Source organism: Leucoraja erinacea, chromosome 2 (assembly GCF_028641065.1).
Source record: "Leucoraja erinacea ecotype New England chromosome 2, Leri_hhj_1, whole genome shotgun sequence".
In the NCBI taxonomy this organism is placed as follows: Eukaryota; Metazoa; Chordata; class Chondrichthyes; order Rajiformes; family Rajidae; genus Leucoraja; species Leucoraja erinaceus.
This window is the reverse complement of record NC_073378.1, coordinates 11,916,363-11,938,416: the sequence shown is the minus strand read 5'-3', so window position 1 is coordinate 11,938,416 and position 22,054 is coordinate 11,916,363. Positions and strand designations below refer to the sequence as shown.

The following is a 22,054-nucleotide window of genomic DNA, read 5'->3' as shown; positions in this document are numbered from 1 at the left end:
TGGTGCTGGCTCGATGGGCCGAATGGCCTACTCCTGCACCTATTGTCTATTGTTTCAGATAGATGCTAAAAAGGATGTGAACTTCATCAACCTAAAAGTCCAACTCAAATTTTATTTCTCATATCTTCTTGCAACAGAAATAAGCCATTTGGCCCATCAAGTTTCTGCCAGCTCTCCGAGCAATTCCATTAATTATATCCCTCCACATGTTTCCTTGCATACATTCACTTTTGCATGCCCATTGACTCTCCCCTGATTCTCTTGACATCTTCCTTCGTTAGGGATAATTCACAGTAGCTAATTTACCTCAGCCACAATGTCTTTAGGATGTGAAAGAATTTTGGTCCATTCAGGGTATTTAGCTGCTGCTTCAGCTTTCTGAGGTATCCATTCTGGAAACAAATCCAATACATTTAGATTTTTAAGAATGTTATTCAAAATCTAATTGTCTTGTATTTTTGCACCCAATATGCTGTCATATTTTAATAATTATACCTTTATTCTGTGATTCAGTTTGAATTTTACTTACCAAATACTACGAATGAATGACTTTAGAATCGGAATTAGTTCGGAATTAGAAATGCTTGGAAAGTTTTAAAATATATTTTGGAATGAAAGTAGACTGTTTTTGAAGACTTCCTTTGACCAGCAGATACAAATAAAAATATCTGTCTGCTTATAGTCATACAATGATATAACACAGGTCCTTCCGCTGAACTCATCCATATCAACCAAGATGCCCCATCTAAGCTAGTCCCATTTGCTTGTGTTTGGTCCTTATATTCTACTAAACCTTTCCTGTCCATACATCAGTCTAAATGTCTATTACATGCGGTCATAGTACCTGCTTCAACTGTGGCTGTACATTATATATACCCAGCTGTTAAAAAGTTGCCCCCATGGGTTCATATTAAATTGTTCCCCTCTCACCTTAAACCTATTCCCTCCGGTTCTTGAATCCTTTACCCGAGAATGCTTGCTTTGCTTTCACCCTTTAATCTCTTTATTTTATACACCACTGTAAGTAAGATCACCCCTCGGCCGCCTGGACTCTAAGGAATAACCTCATTAACAACTTGTACGACTTGAACATAAGGTCCCAAGTCTATACAGTTTCCTGATTTATGAAGGTCAGAATGCCAAAAACCTCTGCACTACCCTATCTACCTGCGATGCCACTTTCAGGGATCTATTTACTTGTACTCCTATCTCTCTCTGCTCAATAGCACTTCCCATGGCCCTACCATTCACTGCAACGGTCCTGCTCTTGTTCAACTTCCCAAATTGCAACGCCTCACGCTGATTTGAATTAAAATCCATTAGCTGTTCCTCGGCCCACTTGCCTAGCTGATCAAGATCCTGCTGCAATTCTGGATAACCACCTTCACTTTCCATGATGCTCATCCAAATCGTTGATTTATATGCGACAAACAGCAATGGGACCAACACTGACCCCTGAGGCATGCCACTAGTCATACACTAGTTGTGTTTGGCACAACTTGTACGACTTGAACAGGTAAGGTCCCAAGTTCTATACAGTTTCCTGATAATATGAAGGCCGGAATGCCAAAAACCTCTGCACTACCCTATCTACCTGCGATGCCACTTTCAGGGATCTATTTACTTGTACTCCTATCTCTCTCTGCTCAATAGCACTTCCCATGGCCCTACCATTCACTGCAACGGTCCTGCCCTTGTTCAACTTCCCATAAAATGCAACGCCTCAACGCAGATTTGAATTAAAAAGTTAATAAACTGTTCCTCAGCCCACTGGCCTACAAAGGCCACGGATCAAGATCCTGCTTCAATTCTGGATAAAAACCTTCACTAGAGATGGGGCTCATTAACCAAATCAATTGATTTACAATCTCGGAGCAACACAGCAAAGGGACGGTCCCCTCTGACCTTCCGCTTAGGCATTGCTCACTAGTCATACACTAGCTTGTCATCTGGCCTGAGAGAGCGGGCTACGAATAAGGGTGAGGCAGGTACAGATAGGTAGGACGGGGCAAGACCACTTAGGGATACACTTAGACACTGGAAATTGTGTGAAAAACAAACTTCCAACAACACCCTTCTAACCTTGAAGCCAATTCTTTATATCCAGTTATCTAACTCTCATTGAATCCTATGCAATCTAACCTTCCAGAGCAGCCTACCATATGGAACCAAATCAGAGAGCTTGATGGTCCATATAGACTACGTTAATGGCCCTGCCCACATCAACCTTCAATGGCCCTGCCGTTATCAACTTTCTGGGTTACGACTTTGAAAAAATCAAATCAAACTTGTGAGACATGATCTCCCATGCACAAAACTATGCAGACTTATCATTAATCAAATTCTCACTTTCCAAAGGCATGTATGTGTTATCACTGAGACTCCTCTACAGTAACTTGTCAATGTTAGACTTACTGGTCTATAGTTCCCACCTTGCCGCCCTTTGTAATTAGAGGCGCAGTAGCCACTCTCATGTCTTCCAGCACCAACTATGCCTTACGATGATAGGTACATCTGTAGCTTCTCATTTTATCCATGGATATATCTGGTGAGGACCGGGAGACTTATAAACCATTTTCTCTCTAGTTACTCTATTTTGCTTAATATCTCTTTGGATTCTCCATAATCTTATCTGCCAAAGCTATCTCATGCTCCTTTTTGCCCTCCTGATTTCCTTCTTAAATATGAGGCGAGACCTACCAAGCGTATTAAAGGCAGCTGTTTTTCCGAGCCCATGCACCAAGTCCGCAAAGGTTTGCTGGATCTCCCAGCTGCTAATCGTTTTAATTCCCCTTCCCAGTCCCATGCTGACATTTCTATCCTGGGTCTCCTCCATTGCCTGAGTGAGGCCACACGCAAACTGGAGGAACAGCACCAAATATTCTGCTTGGGTAGCCTATAACCCAATGGAATTAACATTGAATTCGCCACTTTCAAGTAACATCCCCCTTCCCCCTGCACCCTCACCCACAACCTACTCCACCTGTAGTTCTCCCTCTGGATTTACATTACACTCCTCTAGCGTCCTTTTGTCTCCTTTCTAAATGGAACCTTTTTTTAATTTTTTTTTTTTTTAGAAGTAACCACATTCATATGGCACCAAAGTCCCTAATATATATTTTCATAATACATTTTATGTACAACTTCTTTTTTTTTGTACCTTAAAAAATCAGAAGAATAAGAAAAAACATGTCAGATATCCATTCCTTCCAAAGATGCTCCCTGTCCCACTGTGTGACTCCAGAAAACGAGTAAATGAAGAAAGTTTCCTGCAGAGAAAATAGTGTGTCTACGAAAAGGACCTCACCTTTTCTTGCTGTCACTCTCTGCTTAGCCTTCTTGCCAAAGTCTCCCGAGCCAGAGCCTCACCTTTTCTCAAATACTTAATCAAAGGCTCGACACCTGTATCCTCCTAAAATCACTTGCTCCTGGTTTTATCTCTAAGCAGACCTCATCCAGCTTTTACGTGTACCTTTAAATCAATCAGAAGGATATGGACCCAACACTGTCATCTTTTCAAAGAAAGCAGAGTCCAAAGGGATGCTCTGTTGTCCCACTGAGTTACTTTGTGTTTTGCCATAGTTTCCTGCGTCTGCAGTTCCTTGTGTCTACGAAGAAAATACCTCACCTTTTCTTGCTGTCACTCTCTGCTTAGCCTTCTTGCCAAAGCCTCCCGAGCCAGCATTATTCAACACTTGCTCTGGCCAAACTGACATCACTTAGAACAAACAAGCAAGCCAAAAATGTTTATCCTGCAGTCAACTCTAAGTTGGCACTGCATCCCTTTAAACTGTCCTCTAAATCAACATTTATTGTATATTGATCCATATCAGGGAAATAAATAAAATGATAAACATTTTCAAAGGTGCAGAGTAGCCAAGGGAACCCTTCGAGCCTGCACCAAATACTTCAATATGATCATGGCTGATCATCCAACTCAGTATCCCGTACCTGCCTTCTCTCCATACCCTCTGATCCCCTTGGCCACAAGGGCCACTCTAACTCATCTTAAAATAGCCAATGAATCTGGCTTGAAGTTCCCTAATGTGGCATTAGTTCAATGGTTTCTGGCCAAACTGACTGTAATAGAAGCAAAAAGCAAGCCAATCATGTTTATATTCTGTCCAAAGTTGGCACTGCATACAAGAATACGTCCTCTATCCAACATTTATTGTAGATTGATCCGTATCAGGGAAATAAATAAAATATGTCAGAAAGCCAATGTGGAAAGATACTCAAAGATTACATTTTTGGTAGTGGATTGGAAATGTGATCAAAGTTTCATTCAAAGGAATATACTTTAATTATCAAATTGATCTGGAGAAACAGTGTTGAGATTCGAGTGCACACTCACAGATTCTTAAAGGTATCAGGATGACAAAAAGGTGTGCGGAATGCTTTCTTCTTACTAGCTGAGGGACAACACTAGTTAAGACCACAGATTGAGTACTTTATGCCATTTTGGGAACAATACAGGAAATATGTGATGCGCAGAAGAGGTGATTTCCAGAGATATTGCCAGGATTGAATTATTGTAAAGATGAAAGATTGGATATCAGGTTGTTTACTTTGGAACAAATGAAGTTGATGGACAGGGGGCTAATTGATGTGCATAGAATTATTTGTGGCAAGTACAGTTTCTTCCTGTTTACTCCGTTTCTTAACGGGGGGGGGGTCAATATCAATATCTAGATTTGAAGATATTGGCAAAGGATTAATCAGGAGATGAAAAAATATATTTTCATCCATTTGACCACCGGATGGCGCCGTACAATGGCTGCCTCGCCAACAGTCTGTCTCGTCCCTTTCTCTCTCTACTGTTCTTTTAGTCTGTTGTTAAATGTTGTTTTAGTGTATATTTAGTTTTGTATTATGTGGAGGGGGTGGGGGAATTTTTTTTAAATCGCTTTCCTCGACGGAAATGCAACATTTTCCTTATCATACCTCCGCCTGCACTGCGGCCTAACATTGAGGTTCTGGTGAGTTGCTGGGGATCGGCCTTGGGAACTCCAACCGCCAGAGCTTGCGGATTTAACATCTTGGAGCTCGCGGTTCCTTGGTTAGGGACCGGCTTCGGAAGCTCCAACCGTGGGAGCTTGCGGACTTTAACATCGTGGAGCTCTCGGTCCTTGGTTAGGGACTGGCTTCGGGAGCTCCAAGCGGCAGGAGCTTCGACCAATCCGATGACGGGAGCTTCATTTGTCCCGATGCGGGAGCTTTGAACGCAGGCTGCGGGAGCTCCAATCGTTCTGAGTGCGGATGGTTCAACTACCCCGACCGCGGGAGAAAAGGGAGGAAATAAGATAAGACTTTATTGTCTTCCATCACAGTGAGGAATGTGGAGGAGCCACTGTGATGGATGTTTATGTTAAATTTTTATGTGGTTGCGTGTTTTAGTTGCTTTTTTGGTATGACTGTATGGCAAATCAAATTGCTCATATGATTTACAAACTTGTTTTGTTGTCATACTTGGCTAATAAAATCAATTACAATTACAATTACAATGGTAGTAGGGGTAGAGACACGCAAAATATTGAAAACATGCTTGTATCTGTAATTGAGAAGCTATGACCTGCAGCTCTGTGCTATACGGTAAGATTAATTGTTTTCATAAGTTCATAAGTGATAGGAAACGGGATCAGGCCAGCCGGCCCATCAAGTCTATTCCACCATTCAATCATGGCTGATCTATCTCTCCCACACCACATTCGCTTGCGTTCTCCCCATAACCCCTGATACCGTAAGTGTTCCAGCTACCAAGTACATGTTAGCCAGGCTCCTGAGTTTTAAATTTTTGATTCTATTAACTGCAAATGCTACCTCATGGAATCTTTGTGTTTCTAATAATAAAAGGATGGGAATTTATATCTTTTTTGGGAGGAAGGCAGTGCAGGATTAATTTGGTATTGGGAAATTGTGTATACGTGCCATTCAATTGATTTTCTTGTATAGTTTAAAAATAGTTTTACTAATCCTGTTTAAAATGAAATGTTGGCAAATAATTGTTTTCTTAAGTGGGCCGTTTGTTTTTAATATTTAAAATTTTCCTTGAATATAAATAGGGGATTTGAATTCAGGAATTCTCTAAAGTAGTGACTTTGAATTGGATCAAGCTAAATTCGGTGGGGAGGTGAATGGGGTGCTCGGGGTGAGGGAAGATGCGGAGTTAAAGGAAACGTGTGGAATGATCAGGGGGATGCTGCAACAATACAGCTGAGAGCAGCACACTTAATTTTTTTCTTCAATCCTTTGCAAATCTGTAATTTGAGTTGAATGAATTAAAATAACAAATGAAATTATTGCTGATAAATATCTTGATTCGAGTTGGTAAATTGCAGAATTTTCATTCTGCATTTTTTCCTCCTTAGCTTGCCATAGGAACATGTTAGGAAAGCAGATGAAAACATTGATGTTGTAAATAAGGAGTTGTGCCCGCAATCGATCTGCTTGTGCTTTGTTTAAAATCCCAAGGTTTGACCATTGAGCGAGTTGTTTTTTCTTTAGATTAGCAGAAGTATCCAATATTTTTGTAAATTTGGTAAGAGGAGGCAAGGTCAAAAATGTAGGTGGTCTGATTAGCAAGTCTGCACATGACACAACAATTGGTCGAATTGTGGATAGTGAGGAAGATTGTCAAAGGATACAACTGAATTTAGGCCAGTTGGAGAGATGGACAGAGAAATGAGAGCTGAAGATTTATCCAGACAAGTGAAAGACATTGTATTTTGGGAGGTCAAATACAAATGGAAAGTATACGATAAATAGACAAAGACAATAGGTGCAGGAGTAGGCCATTTGGGCCTTCGAGCCAGCACCGCCATTCAATGTGATCATGGCTGGTCATCCCCAATCATTCCCCGTTCCTGCCTTCTCCCCATATCCCTTGACTCCGCTATTTTTAAGAGACCTATCTAGCCTGTTCCTGTCCAAACTGTTCTATGTACCAGCTTTGTTTCAAACTTACTGTATATGAACTGGAATTTAGAAGCATGAGAGGGAATCTTATAGAAACATATAAAATTCTTAAGGGATTGCACAGTGATGAAGCGGTAGAGTTGCTGCCTTACAGCACTTGCAGTGCCAGAGACCCGGGTTCGATCCCGACTACAGGTGCTGTCTGTACGGAGTTTGTATGTTCTCCCTGCAACAGCGTAGGTTTTCTCCGAGATCTTTGGTTTCCTTCCACACTCCAAAGACATACAGGTTTGTAGGTTAATTGGTTCAGTACAAGTGTAAATTGGCTGTGTGTGTAGGGTAGTATTAATGTGCGGGGATCGCTGGTCGGCGCGGACTCGGTGGAATCAGGAGGTATGGGGAGAAGGCAGGAACGGGGTACTGATTGTGGATGATCAGCCATGATCATATTGAATTACTTAGATTACCTGAAATTAAAGTATATAATTAGTTAATTACCTAATTGTAGTTAATTACAAAATTGACCGTTGTGACGGAAATAGTAATAAACACCCAGACTGCCTTGAAAATTCAAAAATTTGATATTTTCAAGATCAGAACTTTAATATTATATGCTGTAAATACGTAACAGATAGGTAAATAAATGACAATTTCTAGCAATAGACTGTATCAGTTGCTAGCTGGTACATTGGCATATCATAATCAGTAGCATCATCATACTCCTCAGATTGTAACCAATAAGCAACTCTGTACACCTTGTTTTTCCACAACATTTCAATTTTGGCATTGTAAACTACAAGTTTTTACTCTTCAAACCACACATGACATGCCTTTCTGTCCACTACTTTCCCATTAAGAATGTCCTGTAGATTCAATTTCTTAAGAAAAGGATTTTCTTTTAAAGTATCCAAATAACAAACTAATCTCATTCACACAAGAATTCACAATATAACATGATTTTTAAATCTCACTGCCATGAATTTATATGCCAAATGGAAGGAATTTAATGTTTAATTCCCATAAATTAATCGAGAAACATCCACTCAATATAATTAATTTTTTTTTTTTTTTGCACAATACATGGGACTAAAACTGATATTTAGACTATGGGTAGACAATAACACAAAATATAGATGATTTAGGTGCTCTTATGACATGATTGTCCAAAATAAAGAGCATTAAAATCATCTTGCGAGTGGGTTTTTCTGGAACGCGATCGATTGGAACGTTGCATTCGTGGTGAATTTGAACCCCATATCGCAGGAAAAACACTACTGGTTCATATGGGGCCCAAATCACATTTTCGCAGAGGAAAATTAGATTAAAACCATCCCGAGAAACAAGTAAAATAAACGACTTACATTATGTTTTGTCCCCCTCATGCGATCCGTCACATTGAGGGCATTAGAAGGCACTTTTTATTTTAATGTAATTATTAAATTTTCTCGCGATTAAATAAATAAAAAAATCGGGATCGATTGTTCTTCAGCAGCTTAGCAGCCAGAGGAAAGCCGCCTCCGATAAGCAGGAGAAAACGGCATTTTAATCCCGCCACCCCCCCCCCCCCCCCCCAAAGGCGCAAACGTATAGCACACGGCCAGTGGCAGAACTGCAGAGCCGCTGAAGGTAAGTTTTGTAACATCGCTATAATTTATAACGCTGAGAACTATTCAACTAGCATCGCAACTGGCGTCGACTAAAAAATTACCGATTGTTAAAATGGCAACCTATTTTTAGTCGCGGCCGGTTTTGAATTTTTTTAAATAATCGCCAGAACATAGAAGATGCGGAAACCACTTTCGACCATTAGGGAGACTGACAAAAACCTCCAGGAACCGCACGGAAACCTTGCGTGGGGTGCAAAGTCTCCAGAGGTTTCCGTTCAGGTTTCCTAAGTGGGGCAGGGGCATTACTTTTTAACTCGTGATGGTTTTACGCCAGCATTTGCTGTCATAATGCTGTCATAATGCAGTACAAGGATGGAGAATGCTGGTTCAAAAGCAAAAGAGGAATAGGTGATGTTTCAGACTCTGAAGAAGGGTCTCGACCCGAAATGTCACCTATTCCTTTCCTCCAGAGATGCTGCCTGACCCGCTAGTTACTCCAGTTTTTTGTCTCTCGCAAGGCAACAGTGTTTGCCACTGACCTTGAAGGAAGGAGTTAAGATGATCGCCAGACCTCGGTCGTGGTCTTTTATTCTCTCACATGTGAGCACTGCCATCCAGCAACAGTGATGTCATCAAGCTGGCTCTGAGCTCAATCTGCCACATTGAATCGTGCTCACAGCCAATTATCCGTGAAGAAAAAGCTCAATTTATTATCAATTTAAATATTTTTCATGGCCTGAATTTAAGGTTAGAATTTACACAAAATCAAAGTAAAAATTGAAAAATAAATTTCTAAAAAATGTATATTATTTTACATTACAAAATATTTAATCAAGAATAATTTGTGTTGGGACCTATGACTTAGCACATCATTTAAATTCAATACATTTTGTACATCAGTACCATTTTCATGATATTTTACAGCAAGAAATGACTCTAAAGGTCAGATGCCAGATTTTTAATTATGGTGCAAAATGCACCAAAGCATTGCAACGCTTGGAGGCATCTCTGGATCAGTCACTACCTTTTTAACTTGTGATGGTTTAACGCCAGCATTTGTTGTCATGTTTCACAGTGCAAGGATAGAAAATGTTGATACAAAAGCAAAATAGGACAGTGGGTGGGAAGCTGTACATGGTGGATGTACTCAGCACATCTGGCGCAGCAAAGGATAGTTAAGATTGTAGTCAATGGCCTTTAAGTTCTGATGTTAGGGCCTTGATCTGAAACATGAACTTTATCTTTCTGCAGGCTGCCTAACAAATCCTGTTAGATTCTCCAATATTCCAACTCTGAAAAAATAAATGTAACACTTTGTGTGGCTAACATAAAAAATCTTGGATTCTGGTCTTCTGCAATCAAAGCAAACAATGCAGTAAATATTCAGCATTTGTGGCGAGAGATAGAGTGTTAATGTTTCAACTGTATTTCTTTCTCTGCTGTTCCTGCTTAGCTTATTGAATATTTCCAGCATTTAATGCTTAGTGCTGTCCTATCTAACTTTTTTTGCAGTTATTAATATTGTCATAAAAGGCATGAGGCAAGGGGATAAAAACAAGCTGGCTTGAATAGCATTAATCCTGGTTGCTTTGATACGGTCACAGCCCATGTACTACCGACTAACTGGGGAAAAATCCTTAATGTTGTTTTCATATGTGTAATTAGCACATGGATTTACTTGAAACCTACAAACTTTCTGAGCATGATTCCATTGCTTTTAGGGAGTCTACATAAGGATTTATACCAGGTGGGAAGTCTATCTTTTAGATCTTTTGACTACTCGGATTCTGTTGAATTTTAATGCTCAGTTGTAGTTTTTTTTTTAATCTTTTTTTAGTTTCAATTGATCTGTAATTTTCATTTTATTCTTTGTCCTTTTTTACTGTGGATTTTTTTTGTAGAAATTATTGGTCATCAGTACATAATTACATTTCAAATGTGTTTAAAATATTTGTCCGATGAGAATGAATAGGCAGAATACTTGGGTAATAAGAAAAAACGGCTCTTTGTTAGATGTTATTTTACAATTTTGAAGATTATGTAACCTTAATTTTGTTAGTTTCCTGAAGGAAATTGGAAATTATTTTTGTATTAAATCCAGAAACCAAAAGTGGTGAAGTAATGTAAAGTGCTTGTGGAAAAAAATGTTTAAACTAGTACATATTCTTTTCACCTTGAAATAAATGACTGCCTATTGAATGAACTGTACTTTTCATTCCAGCTATTCATCAAAAACTGGAAGTGGATGGTACGGAAAAAGTGGAAGGATCTATGACGCAGAAACTGGAGAATGTACTCAACCGTGAGTTCTACTTTTTCAACCATACCTATGTATGGGCATTGTTATTCTGGGTCTCTGCTTGTAAACAAATTTAGAAATCAGTACTTTAAACGCATTTTAAATGTGTTTAAAATATTTTCCTTGAGATAAAATGTGGTGAATTTAATAGACAGAATACTTATCAAATAAGAAAAGTTTTTGTTCGGTGAGTTACTTTCCAATTTACTGACCTATAATCTTGGTATTTAGAAATGCATCCAACATTTAATACTACAATGAATATTACAGTGTATTTTTATTTCTGCACGTACATTAAGTGTTAAATCATAAATTGCCTATATCAGTCATAATTTAAAAATATATATTTTTAACCAAAATGCGGTCAATTTTATATACATTTGCATGGGAGCAAGTTTCATTAAACAGTATCCATACTAATGGTCTCCATTTTGTAGTTAAACTGAAAAGTGTGATTATTCTGATGTTTCATGTAAGAATATAATGTATATAAAGAGATATAAAACTTTCAAATTAATGGAATCTTGTATTGTAGAATTTCTATAATTGGTGAGACATTCTTCATGTGTTTTGCCTAAAGAGTTATTTTCCATAAACACATGAAAAATATAGTTTTGTTAAATTGTTCAGCCGTTTCAACTATAATTGTGATATAAATTAAATTTGCATTTCGATTATTAATACTGCTGTAACTGAAGAGTAAATTTATGTTCAATATTATGATCTGGGCAATACTATTTTAATGGTTAAGAGAAGTTGAAATTAATGAAATGCATTTTAAGTGAAAAATATTATTAGATATCAAATTCAAGCAGAGCCGTTATTCGCTACTAAAATAATGATAGAACACTCACTGGTTTGCTAATAAGCGCATTTACGAAAGTGAAAAATGTAAGTAATTTCTTACTTTTAGTTACAGAGTACCTGGCAATGCCCGTTCACGATTTAAAAAACCCCCATCTCTTTAAACGTTTTTTTGTAATTGTCTTAAAATCATTCAGATAAAGGCAAAGGAAACCTGAAATTGTAGCTTCAGTTGGGTTTTGTGAAGTTGGTGGATACGGCTTTGTTATTTTTGTCCTGAAATAGGAGTACTGTATTTGACATGTCTCTTTAACATTCTTAAAATTTGCTGGAAGAGAAATAAATCATGATAATGTACAGTAAATAAACAGCTACTTTTACTTTAACTTAAGTAAATAAACTTATATAAATGGCCTGATTTCTTTAAAAGTGGATAATATTGCAATTGGTTCAAAATGATAAGGTTAGCTTTGTTGGAGTGTTAATATTGTTTCTTTATAGAAAAATACATTTCATTGAAATGGCTCTATCATTATTTTAACAGCGCATAAAATTCCAAACAATGCATATGTTGCATATAATGCACTTCTAAATATAAATGCGGGTATTTCATAGATAACATATAAATTTTCGCTGACCACCCACAGAGCTGACTGAGAAAATGGCATGTAAGCCACCCAGTGTGATCGATGTGCTTTTCTCCTATCTTTGCTTATAGTATAGTCACTAGACCAAATAATGCCAATCCTTGCTGGAAACATTGAACGACAAATCTATTTTAGTCTTTTTTTTTTAATTTGCTTTTCCAAATTTAGATGTTTGTTTTAAGTCATCGAACTGAAAGTAAATTAAAATAGGTATTAAAAATTGTTGATAGCTTTTTTAAGAGACTATTGGGGAAGACTTTTTGGAAATGCTTTAGAAACATGCATGAACTGTGTAAAAAACACCTTACAATTCAGATTGTGATTATTTTCTTTTATACTTGAGTCAGATATGGGTTTATGATTCAGCAAAAATATAAATTGACAACTAAACCTAATGTAAAATAAAAGTGTTGGCAAAAAATCTGAAGAAACTGTACCTTTTGAGCAAGGTTCCTTAATATTACAACCTTTTATTAGATAGAAAGCAACACATTTCTTAAGTTCCAGTTACTGTTCTTTTTTCATCTGATTTGCCATTAAACTGCACTTACCACCTGGTTCCGAATACATATTTAAGACAGATGAGCTTTGTCAGATATTAAGTTTGCTATTTTATTTGTCTGTCTAATGCATTACAGTTTAATTTAACTAAAGCTTAATGCTGATTGAATTGGTTTCTATTTTGTAGCAAAACTGAACTTGTGCAATGTAATTTTAAAATTAAAGGAATATCGACTTGGAAGCAGACAAAAATGAGATTCTTGCTCAGAATTGTCTGGAATTGTCTCTACATAACAGTTAATTTCTATGATGTTCTGAATCCAGATTTAAATTGCAAGATCTGAAGTTGGGAAAGAGTTATGACTTGTACCTCTAATTTAATGTTGAATACAGTGTTTATAATTGAGATTTTACTATTGGAAATGTGTTCATGTTAATATTTGCAAAATGTGATGTATTGTTGTTCACTAGAGATATGAACATGAGGCATTTAGTTGCATCATTTGAGGTATTGCAATCATAGATGATGAGCTACATTTCTACCTGACTGCTTTTGTTAGAATGGTAATTTGATAGCGATCACTGGAAACTGAAGTGTATGATAACTGCTGAGTGAGCCCAAATTCTATTTTGCTTTTCATGGAAGTGATCATTGTACTGCAAAATTAATTATACTATAACATGTTTTGAGTACATTTGATATTAATATTGGTTCATTATTGTCACGTCTATCAAGAAACAATGGAAAAACTTTGTATATGAGTATGATCAAGTACAACTGGTAGTGCAAAGAGCAAAATACCAGAGTGCTGCATTTAGTGCTATAATGTTACAGTTACAGGGAAAGTGCAGGTTTAAAAAAAGTGCAAGATCTGCAATGTGGTAGGTTGGGAGATTAACACAAAAAGCTGGAGTAACTCAGCGAGTCAGACAGCACCTCTGGAGAAAAGGAATAGGTGATGTTTCGGGTCTAGACTTTTCTTCAAAAGTTTGGAAGAAGGGTCTCGACCCAAAACGTCACCCATTTATTTTCTCCAGAGATGCTGTCTGACCCTCTGAGTTACTCCAGCTTTTCGTGTCTATCTTTGGTTTAAACCAGCATCTGCAATTCCTTCCTACACAGATTGGGAGATTTTGAAAGGTGTCTATCTTCTGACAAACTATACAGTTTTTTGTCCTTCTGCAGCTGGCAGTATTTTAGGCTGTATGGGTGCATTCACTTTTTTTTCTTTCATTCCAGGTGCGAGTAATACTGCCGATACGTTGTTCCAAGAAGTCTTGGGGCGTAAGGATAAAGCAGATTCCACAAGAAATGCACTAAATGTTCTACAGCGCTTTAAATTTCTCTTTAACCTTCCTCTTAATATTGAAAGGAACATTCAAAAGGTAAAGTTTATAAAATCTATCTGTATACTTTTAAAACTGTGTGTGTGTCTTTGTTTGTTTGTGGGTGTATGTCAGATTAGATTTTCAGATTAGATTTTTGGCCTTTAATTCCTTGGTCCGCCAAAACCACAGGCAAAAACTCCAAGACTTTTTCCATTTCGCTAGCGATTTCACTTTTACATTCACATATCCACTCCTCATTACATTTAGACATTTTTCTGTACACATTTTTAATAAAATCATGCTGACCAGCCACCATAACGGCTGCTGCCGGCCGGCACTTCAAAAACACCGACATTTTTCACATTTCACTAGCGATTCTCGTTGTTGCCGCCCGGCTCTCGTCCACTTCCCCCCCCGCCCGGCTTTGTCATGCTGGCGGAAGGCACAGATCGGCTGGTCACCCGCTGCTTTTCGGCGTCCCCGCGGGCTTGCACTCTCCAAAAATCCCGCGTGTCAACGGCCTGTCAGCCCTCGACGGGCCTACGCAGCGTCTCGACAAGCGTACGCAGCGTCTCGACGGGTGTACGCAGCGTCTCGACGTCTTACGTTGTACGCAGCATCTTGATGGCGTAGCCTAGCGCGTGGCGTTGCGCGATGAAGTCAGGCCACCCCCCCTTGCAACCGCGCATGTCGGGAACAGACCCAACGGGTCTGCACTTGGTCTAGTACTTGTTAAATGTGTGTGTGTGTGTGTGTGTCCGTCCCTTTCATTCAGATCCGCCGACGCCAAAAGTGAGCTGCCCACATATCGCGGTACAGATTAACGTCATGATTTCAACAATCCACTCCCCCTTTCCCCTCCTCTCTCTCCACCCTTCCCCCCTCTCTCTTCCTCCTCGCTCTCCCCCCTTCCCCCCTCTCTCCCCCTCCTCCTTAGCAAATTTGCAGATGACACAAATCTGGGTGGCAGTGTGAACTGTGAGGCCAGTGCAGGGTGACTTGGACAGTTTGGGGGAGTGGGCAGATGCATGGCAGATGAAGTTTAATGCAGATAAATGTGAGGATATCCACTTTGGTAGCAAAAACAGGAAGGCAGATTACTATCTAAGTGGTGTCAAGTTGGGAAAAGGAGAAGTACAACGTAATCTGGGGGTCCTTGGACGTCAGTCTATGAAAGTAAGCATGCAGGTACAGAAGGCAGTGAAGAAAACGAAAGGCATGTTGGCCTTTATAACTAGAGGAATCTAATATAGGAGCAAAGAGGTCCTTCTGCAGTTGCACAGAGCCCTAGTGAGACCACACCTGGAGTATTGTGTGCGGTTTTGGTCCCCTAATTTGAGGAAGGACATTATTGTTATTGAGGGAGTGCAGCGTAGGTTTACAAGGTTAATTAACGGGATGGCGGAACTGTCATATGCTGAGAGAATGGAGCAACTGGGCTTGTACACTCTGGAGTTTAGAAGGATGAGATGGCATCTCATTGAAACATATAAAATTGTTAAGGGCTTGGACATGCTAGAGGCAGGTAACATGTTCCCGATGTTGGGGGAGTCAAGAACCAGGGGCCACGGTTTAAGAATAAGGAGTAAGCCATTTAGAATGGAGATGAGGAAACACTTTTTCTCACAGAGAGAGGTGAGTCTGTGGAATTCTCTGCCTCAGAGGGCGGTGGAGGCTGGTTCTCTGGATGCTTTCATGAGAGAGCTAGATAGGGCTCTTAAAAATAGCGGAGTCAGAGGATATGGGGAGAAGGAAGGAACGGGGTACCGATTGGGGATGATCAGCCATGATCACATTGAATGACGGTGCTGGCTCGAAGGGCCGAATGGCCTACTCCTGCACCTATTGTCTATTGTTTCTCTCTCCCTCCTCTCTCTCCCCTTCCTCTCTCTCCCCCTCTTTCTCCACCTCCTCTCTGTCCCCCTTCTCTCGCTCCCCCTTTCTCTCTCTCTCCCTCCTCCCTCTCCTCCCCTCTCTCTCTCTCTCTCTCCACCTCCCCCTCTCCCTCTCCCCATCTCCTGCCCCTCTCTCCTGCCCCTCTCCCCTCTCCCCTCTCCCCTCTCCCTCTCCCCTCCTCCTCCCTCCCCTCCCCTCCCCTCCTCTCCCCCACCCCCTCTCCCCCCCCCCCTCCCCTCCTCTCGTCCTCCCCCCCCTCTCCCCTCCCTCTCCACCTCCCCCTCCCTCCCCCCAATCCCCTCTCTCCCTCCCACTCTCTCTCACTCCCTCCCCCTATCCATCCCTCCCTCTCTCCCTCCCTCCCTCCTCTCCCTCCCTATCCCTCCCTCTCTCCCCCCCATCCCTCCTCCTTCCCCTTCCCCTCTCTTTCCCCCTCCCCCCCCCCATCCCCCCCCCCCCCCCTCACTCCCCGCCTCCCCCCCTCCCTCCCCCCCTTCCTCTCCCCCCCCCCCTCCCTCTCCCCCACTTCCCCCCCCCCCCCCCCCCCCCCCCCACCCCCGTTGGGTCCCGTTGGTCTAGTAACAATTAAAAATAAAATCTTAAGATGCCTCTTTAATTTGCTTTTATAAATGATAAATACCTGTTTCCTCAGGGTGATTACGATGTGGTTATAAATGACTATGAAAAGGCTAAGTCACTGTTTGGGAAAACTGAAGTCCGTGTGTTTCAAAAAGGTAAGGGCTGCAAAACTTGTCCCATCTTGTAAGAAGTAGTTTATATTCAGCAAAACATGTACTGGAAAAGGTAGGAAATGTGCAGGACATCATGTAACTTATTTTAATGTTTGCTTATCATTAAGCTTTGAAATACTACACTGAACACGTGCTGGCTCGAAGGGCCGATTGGCCTCCTCCTGCATCTAGTTTCTATGAACAGTGATGGTAGCAGAATTTCAAGTTGAGATATATGTAGTCTGCTTTAACTAAGTTACTGCAAGTAACTTAAAAGTTCAGTACTGAGAGTGAATTTAATTGATATAATGGGATGGGTGCCTCACATCAATTTCAATTCTTAGATAGTCATTTTTACTGCCATTTGACGCAAAGATCATGTTATCTAAACTATTAGTGTTCTGGGGTGCCATTATTTTTATTGAAACTTATCTATTTCAATAAATCCATTCATCTCAATGTCAAATTCCATCATTATTTTTGATCTCCACCTCACATTTCCAGTGGCTTATCTTTATAGAGAGCAATGTACCAGCTTTTTGAACCTACTTGCGATAACTAAAGGATTTAAAATATATTACCATTCTAGTGACTGATCTGATGTTTAAAGCTGTGATGCTTACCATGATGTGAGATGACCTTACAGTCACATCATTTTACATAATGAGATATAATCAATTACGTAATGTTACATAATCAGTCTTGATCAAGAATATATAGAACTTTGTACAAAACAATTGTACTAAGATATTATTGGCATTACCATAGTTTTGAGTTATTGACTATAAACCTTAGGAGTCATTTACCATAATAGTTGACTATCTACTGCATCTTACAACCTTTTATGTATGTACCTGTAGAGATGCAGGTTAATGGCATTGCATGACTCATATGTTCAGTATGTACGTACTTGCATTACATGGTACCAGACCATCTTGGCCGTTTCTAGTGAATTACAGAAAATTACTTGTAGTCATTTTTCTTGACATATCCTTAGGTCCACACTTAATTCCGTGCATTAGCACTTGAATGGTCTTGACCTCTTTCTCCAACCAGCATAAACTTAAGGGCCTGCCCCACTTACGTGTCCTTGGCACGCAAATTAAGCGACCTCGTGGTCGCGTTGAGCCGAGATGGTCCCGTGAAGGTCGGGCGCGATTCCATGTGTACGCACAGCCGTCTGGAGCGCGTGACGCCATTTGAAGATGGGCACAAAGCTGGAGTAACTCAGTGGGACCGGCAGCATCTCTGGAGAGAAGGAATGGATGATATTTCGGGTCGACACTCTTCTTCAGTCTGAAAAGAAGGGCCTTCACCCGAAACGTCACCCATTGCTTCTCATCCAGAGATGTTGCCGGTCCCGTTGAGTTACTCCTGCATTTTGTGTCTATCTTCAATTGGCCCCGCTCTGGGAGTAGAAGTGGGGGCGGATCTGGACCGCAACGGACGTGAGCCCCAGGCCGAGCTCGGTGATCATTTGCCTGCTTCTGCTGCTGTTGAAGGGGAGACGTTGCATCGCGCAAGGGTCTTGGGCCTGTCCCACTTTGGCCGTCAGTTCCACGACAGACCGTTGGCGCGCAAAGATTTTGTTCACTAGAAAAATTTCGGAGCCCCGCGTGATGTCGTGCACAACTACGTCCCCTCTGCACTTCTAAGTGGGACCGGCCCCGCGTGGCCATACGATGCTGTGCGCCTCAACGCGGCCACGAGGTAGCGTAATTTGCGTGCCAAGGACACGTAAGTGGGACAGGCCCTTTACTCGCTCTCAAACCTGTGCAGACTTAATTTAGTGCTTTAATAAAGGAATTTCCCCTTTGTTTTAGCATCAAGGACTACCACTTCAACAATTTGTACTCAATAACTTCCTACTGCCATTACTATGTTTTCACTATCCCTTCTGAATTTCCCCTTTCTGATCCCAAACTTTTTTTCATAGGAGAGGCTTCTGCTCCTTTCTCCAACGTCTCCATCTCAGTGAAATTTTAGTCAGATACACCATTGAGCTTCCTCGCTATCTTTGTCTCTGAATCTTTTTTTTTACACTAGACGGTGGATCCAGCACTGACATTTTTTTTTCTCTTTATCCTTTGTTTTCATTCAGTTACTTCTATCTACACATCCTCCAGCCAGATAAAGTGTGATGCACAATCCCACCATCCTTTCTCAGTTTGCACCAAAACCACTTTTATTATTCAATCTCTGGTCGCCCCATTCACATGTTTTCTCTTTGTTATTTCCACCTCACTCCTTCCCTGTAACTTAAAACATATTTAACATCTAACTTTGTCTAGTTCCAACCTGAATTGTTAACCCTATATCTCTCCCCACAGATACCTTTAGATCTGTGTGTTTTAAGCCATTTTCTGTAATTACACGACACTTTATGGCAGATTAGTTTTCTAATGCAATTATGTGAAGAATATTAGTATACTGTATAATGGGATCCATATAATAAAATCTGTCTAAGTCATCCGCGATTGTGTGTTTCATGTTGAACAAAAGAGTAATACAACCACCCATATGGTACTTTATTACTTGTGGATCATGTACCACCAAGATAATGCTCTATTCTCCGTTCATCTTCAGTATTTAAAAAAGTGTCTTACCTTCTTGAGATATTGCAGTCCTTTGAGGTAATGTTGCTCCTCTGATGGTGTAATGCTAACTGGACTTTGCATTTGCAGTTTTAGTGTAGTCGGTTGATAATAAATGCTTTTCATCATTTTTCTTCTGTACTAGTTTATGCCGAAGTAGAGACACGTATTGATGCACTGAGGATCCTGCTGATGGACAAGTTACTTGAGATGCCATCAACTCTGCTTGACCAGAAAAGATATATCAGGTATACTGAATCCACATCAAGCATCATGTACCATTTATTTTAATCCGATCCCACTACAATTTGTATTCTCCCATTGCCATCAACTTTCCCACCTCCCTCTCAATCCCTTCCGATTCCACCACTCACCAACACACGAGGGATAATTTCTATTTCCAATTAAGTTGCAAACCTGGATGTCTGAAGATATTGGAGAACCCAAAAGAAACCCACATCGTCACAAGGAAAAAATAAAAACTCCACACAGACAGCATTGGAAGTCAGCAATGAACCCAAGTTGCTGGGTCTGTGGAGAGCATCTTTCTGAGCTCTGCTCTATCACAGAAAGGCATACAAATTATGTAACATCTTGAAAATATGCCAAATAGACCTGTGTTCTCCTAATACTTCTATCTAATTTTATAACCCAATCATACTGAGTTGGATGATCAGCCATGATCATATTGAATGGATCGAAGGGCCGAATGGCCTACTCCTGCACCTATTTTCTATGTTTCTATTTCCTAAAACAAAGTAGGGATTACTTTCAGGCTGGAGCCATTTAGAACTTTTCACACAGAGAGTTGTGAATTTGTGGAATTCTCTTTGTTGTAGTCGCTCATTGGAAGATCCAATGGGTCACTGTTTGAAATTATGAAATTATTGCAATAACATAATTGTTATCCTATGTAACTGTATGGAAATATATGTAACTGCATACCTTACAAAGGGAAATCTTTATTTACCAAAGGGCAGAAGGAGATGGTGGGAACGGGATCATTTAGATGAAGAATGCACAAGTGAAAGTGGTTCAGTGAGAGGGTCGGGAAAGGTTGTAGGGCAGCCAATTAGGAATGGACGTTGGGTTTATCCAGGTCATTTGGGGCAATGACTATTCAGAGTCAGGAGGCCTTTGGCTGAGTCAGTACCCAGGAATGAATTAGATCTCTAGTTTACTCCAGAACTTTGGTGTGGTGAGTGCATGCGTGGCACATACATAATTGTAGCTTTATAAGATATGAAAACTTGTTGAGACGAGCATTACGTCGTCTTGTTTGTTCCATCAAGAAGGTGTCACAGAGAGTAATTTGGAAGCTTTGGAACTACTTAAGGAAGTAGCCCCACACATAGTGGATGCATTAGTGATAATTTTTCAAAACTCTTTAGATTCTGGTGTAGTTCCTGAGGATTGGAGGGTATCTAATGTAACCCCACTTTTTTAAAAAGGGAGGGAGAGAGAAAATGGGGAATTCCAGACCAGTTAGTCTAACACATTTGGAAAGTGGTGAAATCATTGGACAACATCAGCATGGATTTATGAAAGGTAAATCATGTCTGACGAATCTTATAGAATTTTTCGAGGATCTAACTAGTAGAGTGGATAAGGGAGAACCAGTGGCTGTGTTATATCTGGACTTTCAGAAGGCTTTCGACAAGGTCCCACATAAGAGATTAGTATACAAACTTAAAGCACACGGTATTGGGGGATCAGTACTGATGTCGATAGAGAACTGGCTGGCAGACAAGAAGCAAAGAGTAGGAGTAAACGGGTCCTTTTCACAATGGCAGGCAGTAACTAGTGGGGTACCGCAAGGCTCAGTGCTGGGACCCCAGCTATTTACGATATATATTAATGATTTAGACGAGGGAATTGAATGCAACATCTCCACGTTTGCGGATGACACGAAGCTGGGGGGCAGTGTTAGCTGTGAGGAGGATGCTCGGTGACTTGGGTAGGCTGGGTGAGTGGGCAAGTGCATGGCAGATGCAGTATAATGTGGATAAATGTGAGGTTATCCACTTTGGTGGCAAAAACAGGAAAGTAGACTATTATCCGAATGGTGGCCGATTAGGAAAAGGGGAGATGCAACGAGACCTGGGTGTCATGGCATACCAGTCATTAAAAGTAGGCATGCAGGTGCAGCAGGCAGTGAAGAAGGCGAATGGTATGTTAGCATTCATAGCAAAAGGATGTGAGTATAGGAGCAGGTAGGTTCTACTGCAGTTGTACAGGGTCTTGGTGAGACCACACCTGGAGTATTGCGTACAGTTTTGGCCTCCTAATCTGAGGAAAGACATTCTTGCCATAGAGGGAGTACAGAGAAGGTTCACCAGACTGATTCCTGGGATGTCAGGACATTCATATGAAGAAAGACTGGATAGACTCGGTTTGTACTCACTAGAATTTAGAAGATTGAGGGGGGGATCTTATAGAAACTTACAAAATTCTTAAGGGGTTGGACAGGCTAGATGCAGGAAGATTGTTCCCGATGTTGGGGAAGTCCAGAACAAGGGGTCACAGTTTAAGGATAAGGGGGAAATCTTTTAGGACCGAGATGAGAAAAACATTTTTCACACAGAGAGTGGTGAATCTTTGGAATTCTCTGCCACAGAAGGTAGTTGAGGCCAGTTCATTGGCTATATTTAAGATGGAGTTAGATGTGGCCATTGTGGCTAAAGGTATCGGGGTATGGAGAGAAGGCAGGTACAGGATACTGAGTTGGATG

The 22,054-nt window shown here is 40.6% G+C and overlaps 1 protein-coding gene across 1 annotated transcript in view; it reads left to right on the top strand.

Annotated features, from left to right (window-relative positions):
* The window catches only part of exoc2 (exocyst complex component 2), a 236,411-nt gene that overhangs the window by 100,491 nt on the left and 113,866 nt on the right, over nucleotides 1-22,054 (top strand). The window contains exons 7-10 of the mRNA XM_055651664.1: nucleotides 10,744-10,824; nucleotides 14,014-14,159; nucleotides 16,651-16,732; nucleotides 19,469-19,571. Of these exons, the coding sequence (XP_055507639.1) occupies nucleotides 10,744-10,824; nucleotides 14,014-14,159; nucleotides 16,651-16,732; nucleotides 19,469-19,571 (412 nt within the window). The remainder of the gene's footprint in view (nucleotides 1-10,743; nucleotides 10,825-14,013; nucleotides 14,160-16,650; nucleotides 16,733-19,468; nucleotides 19,572-22,054) is intronic.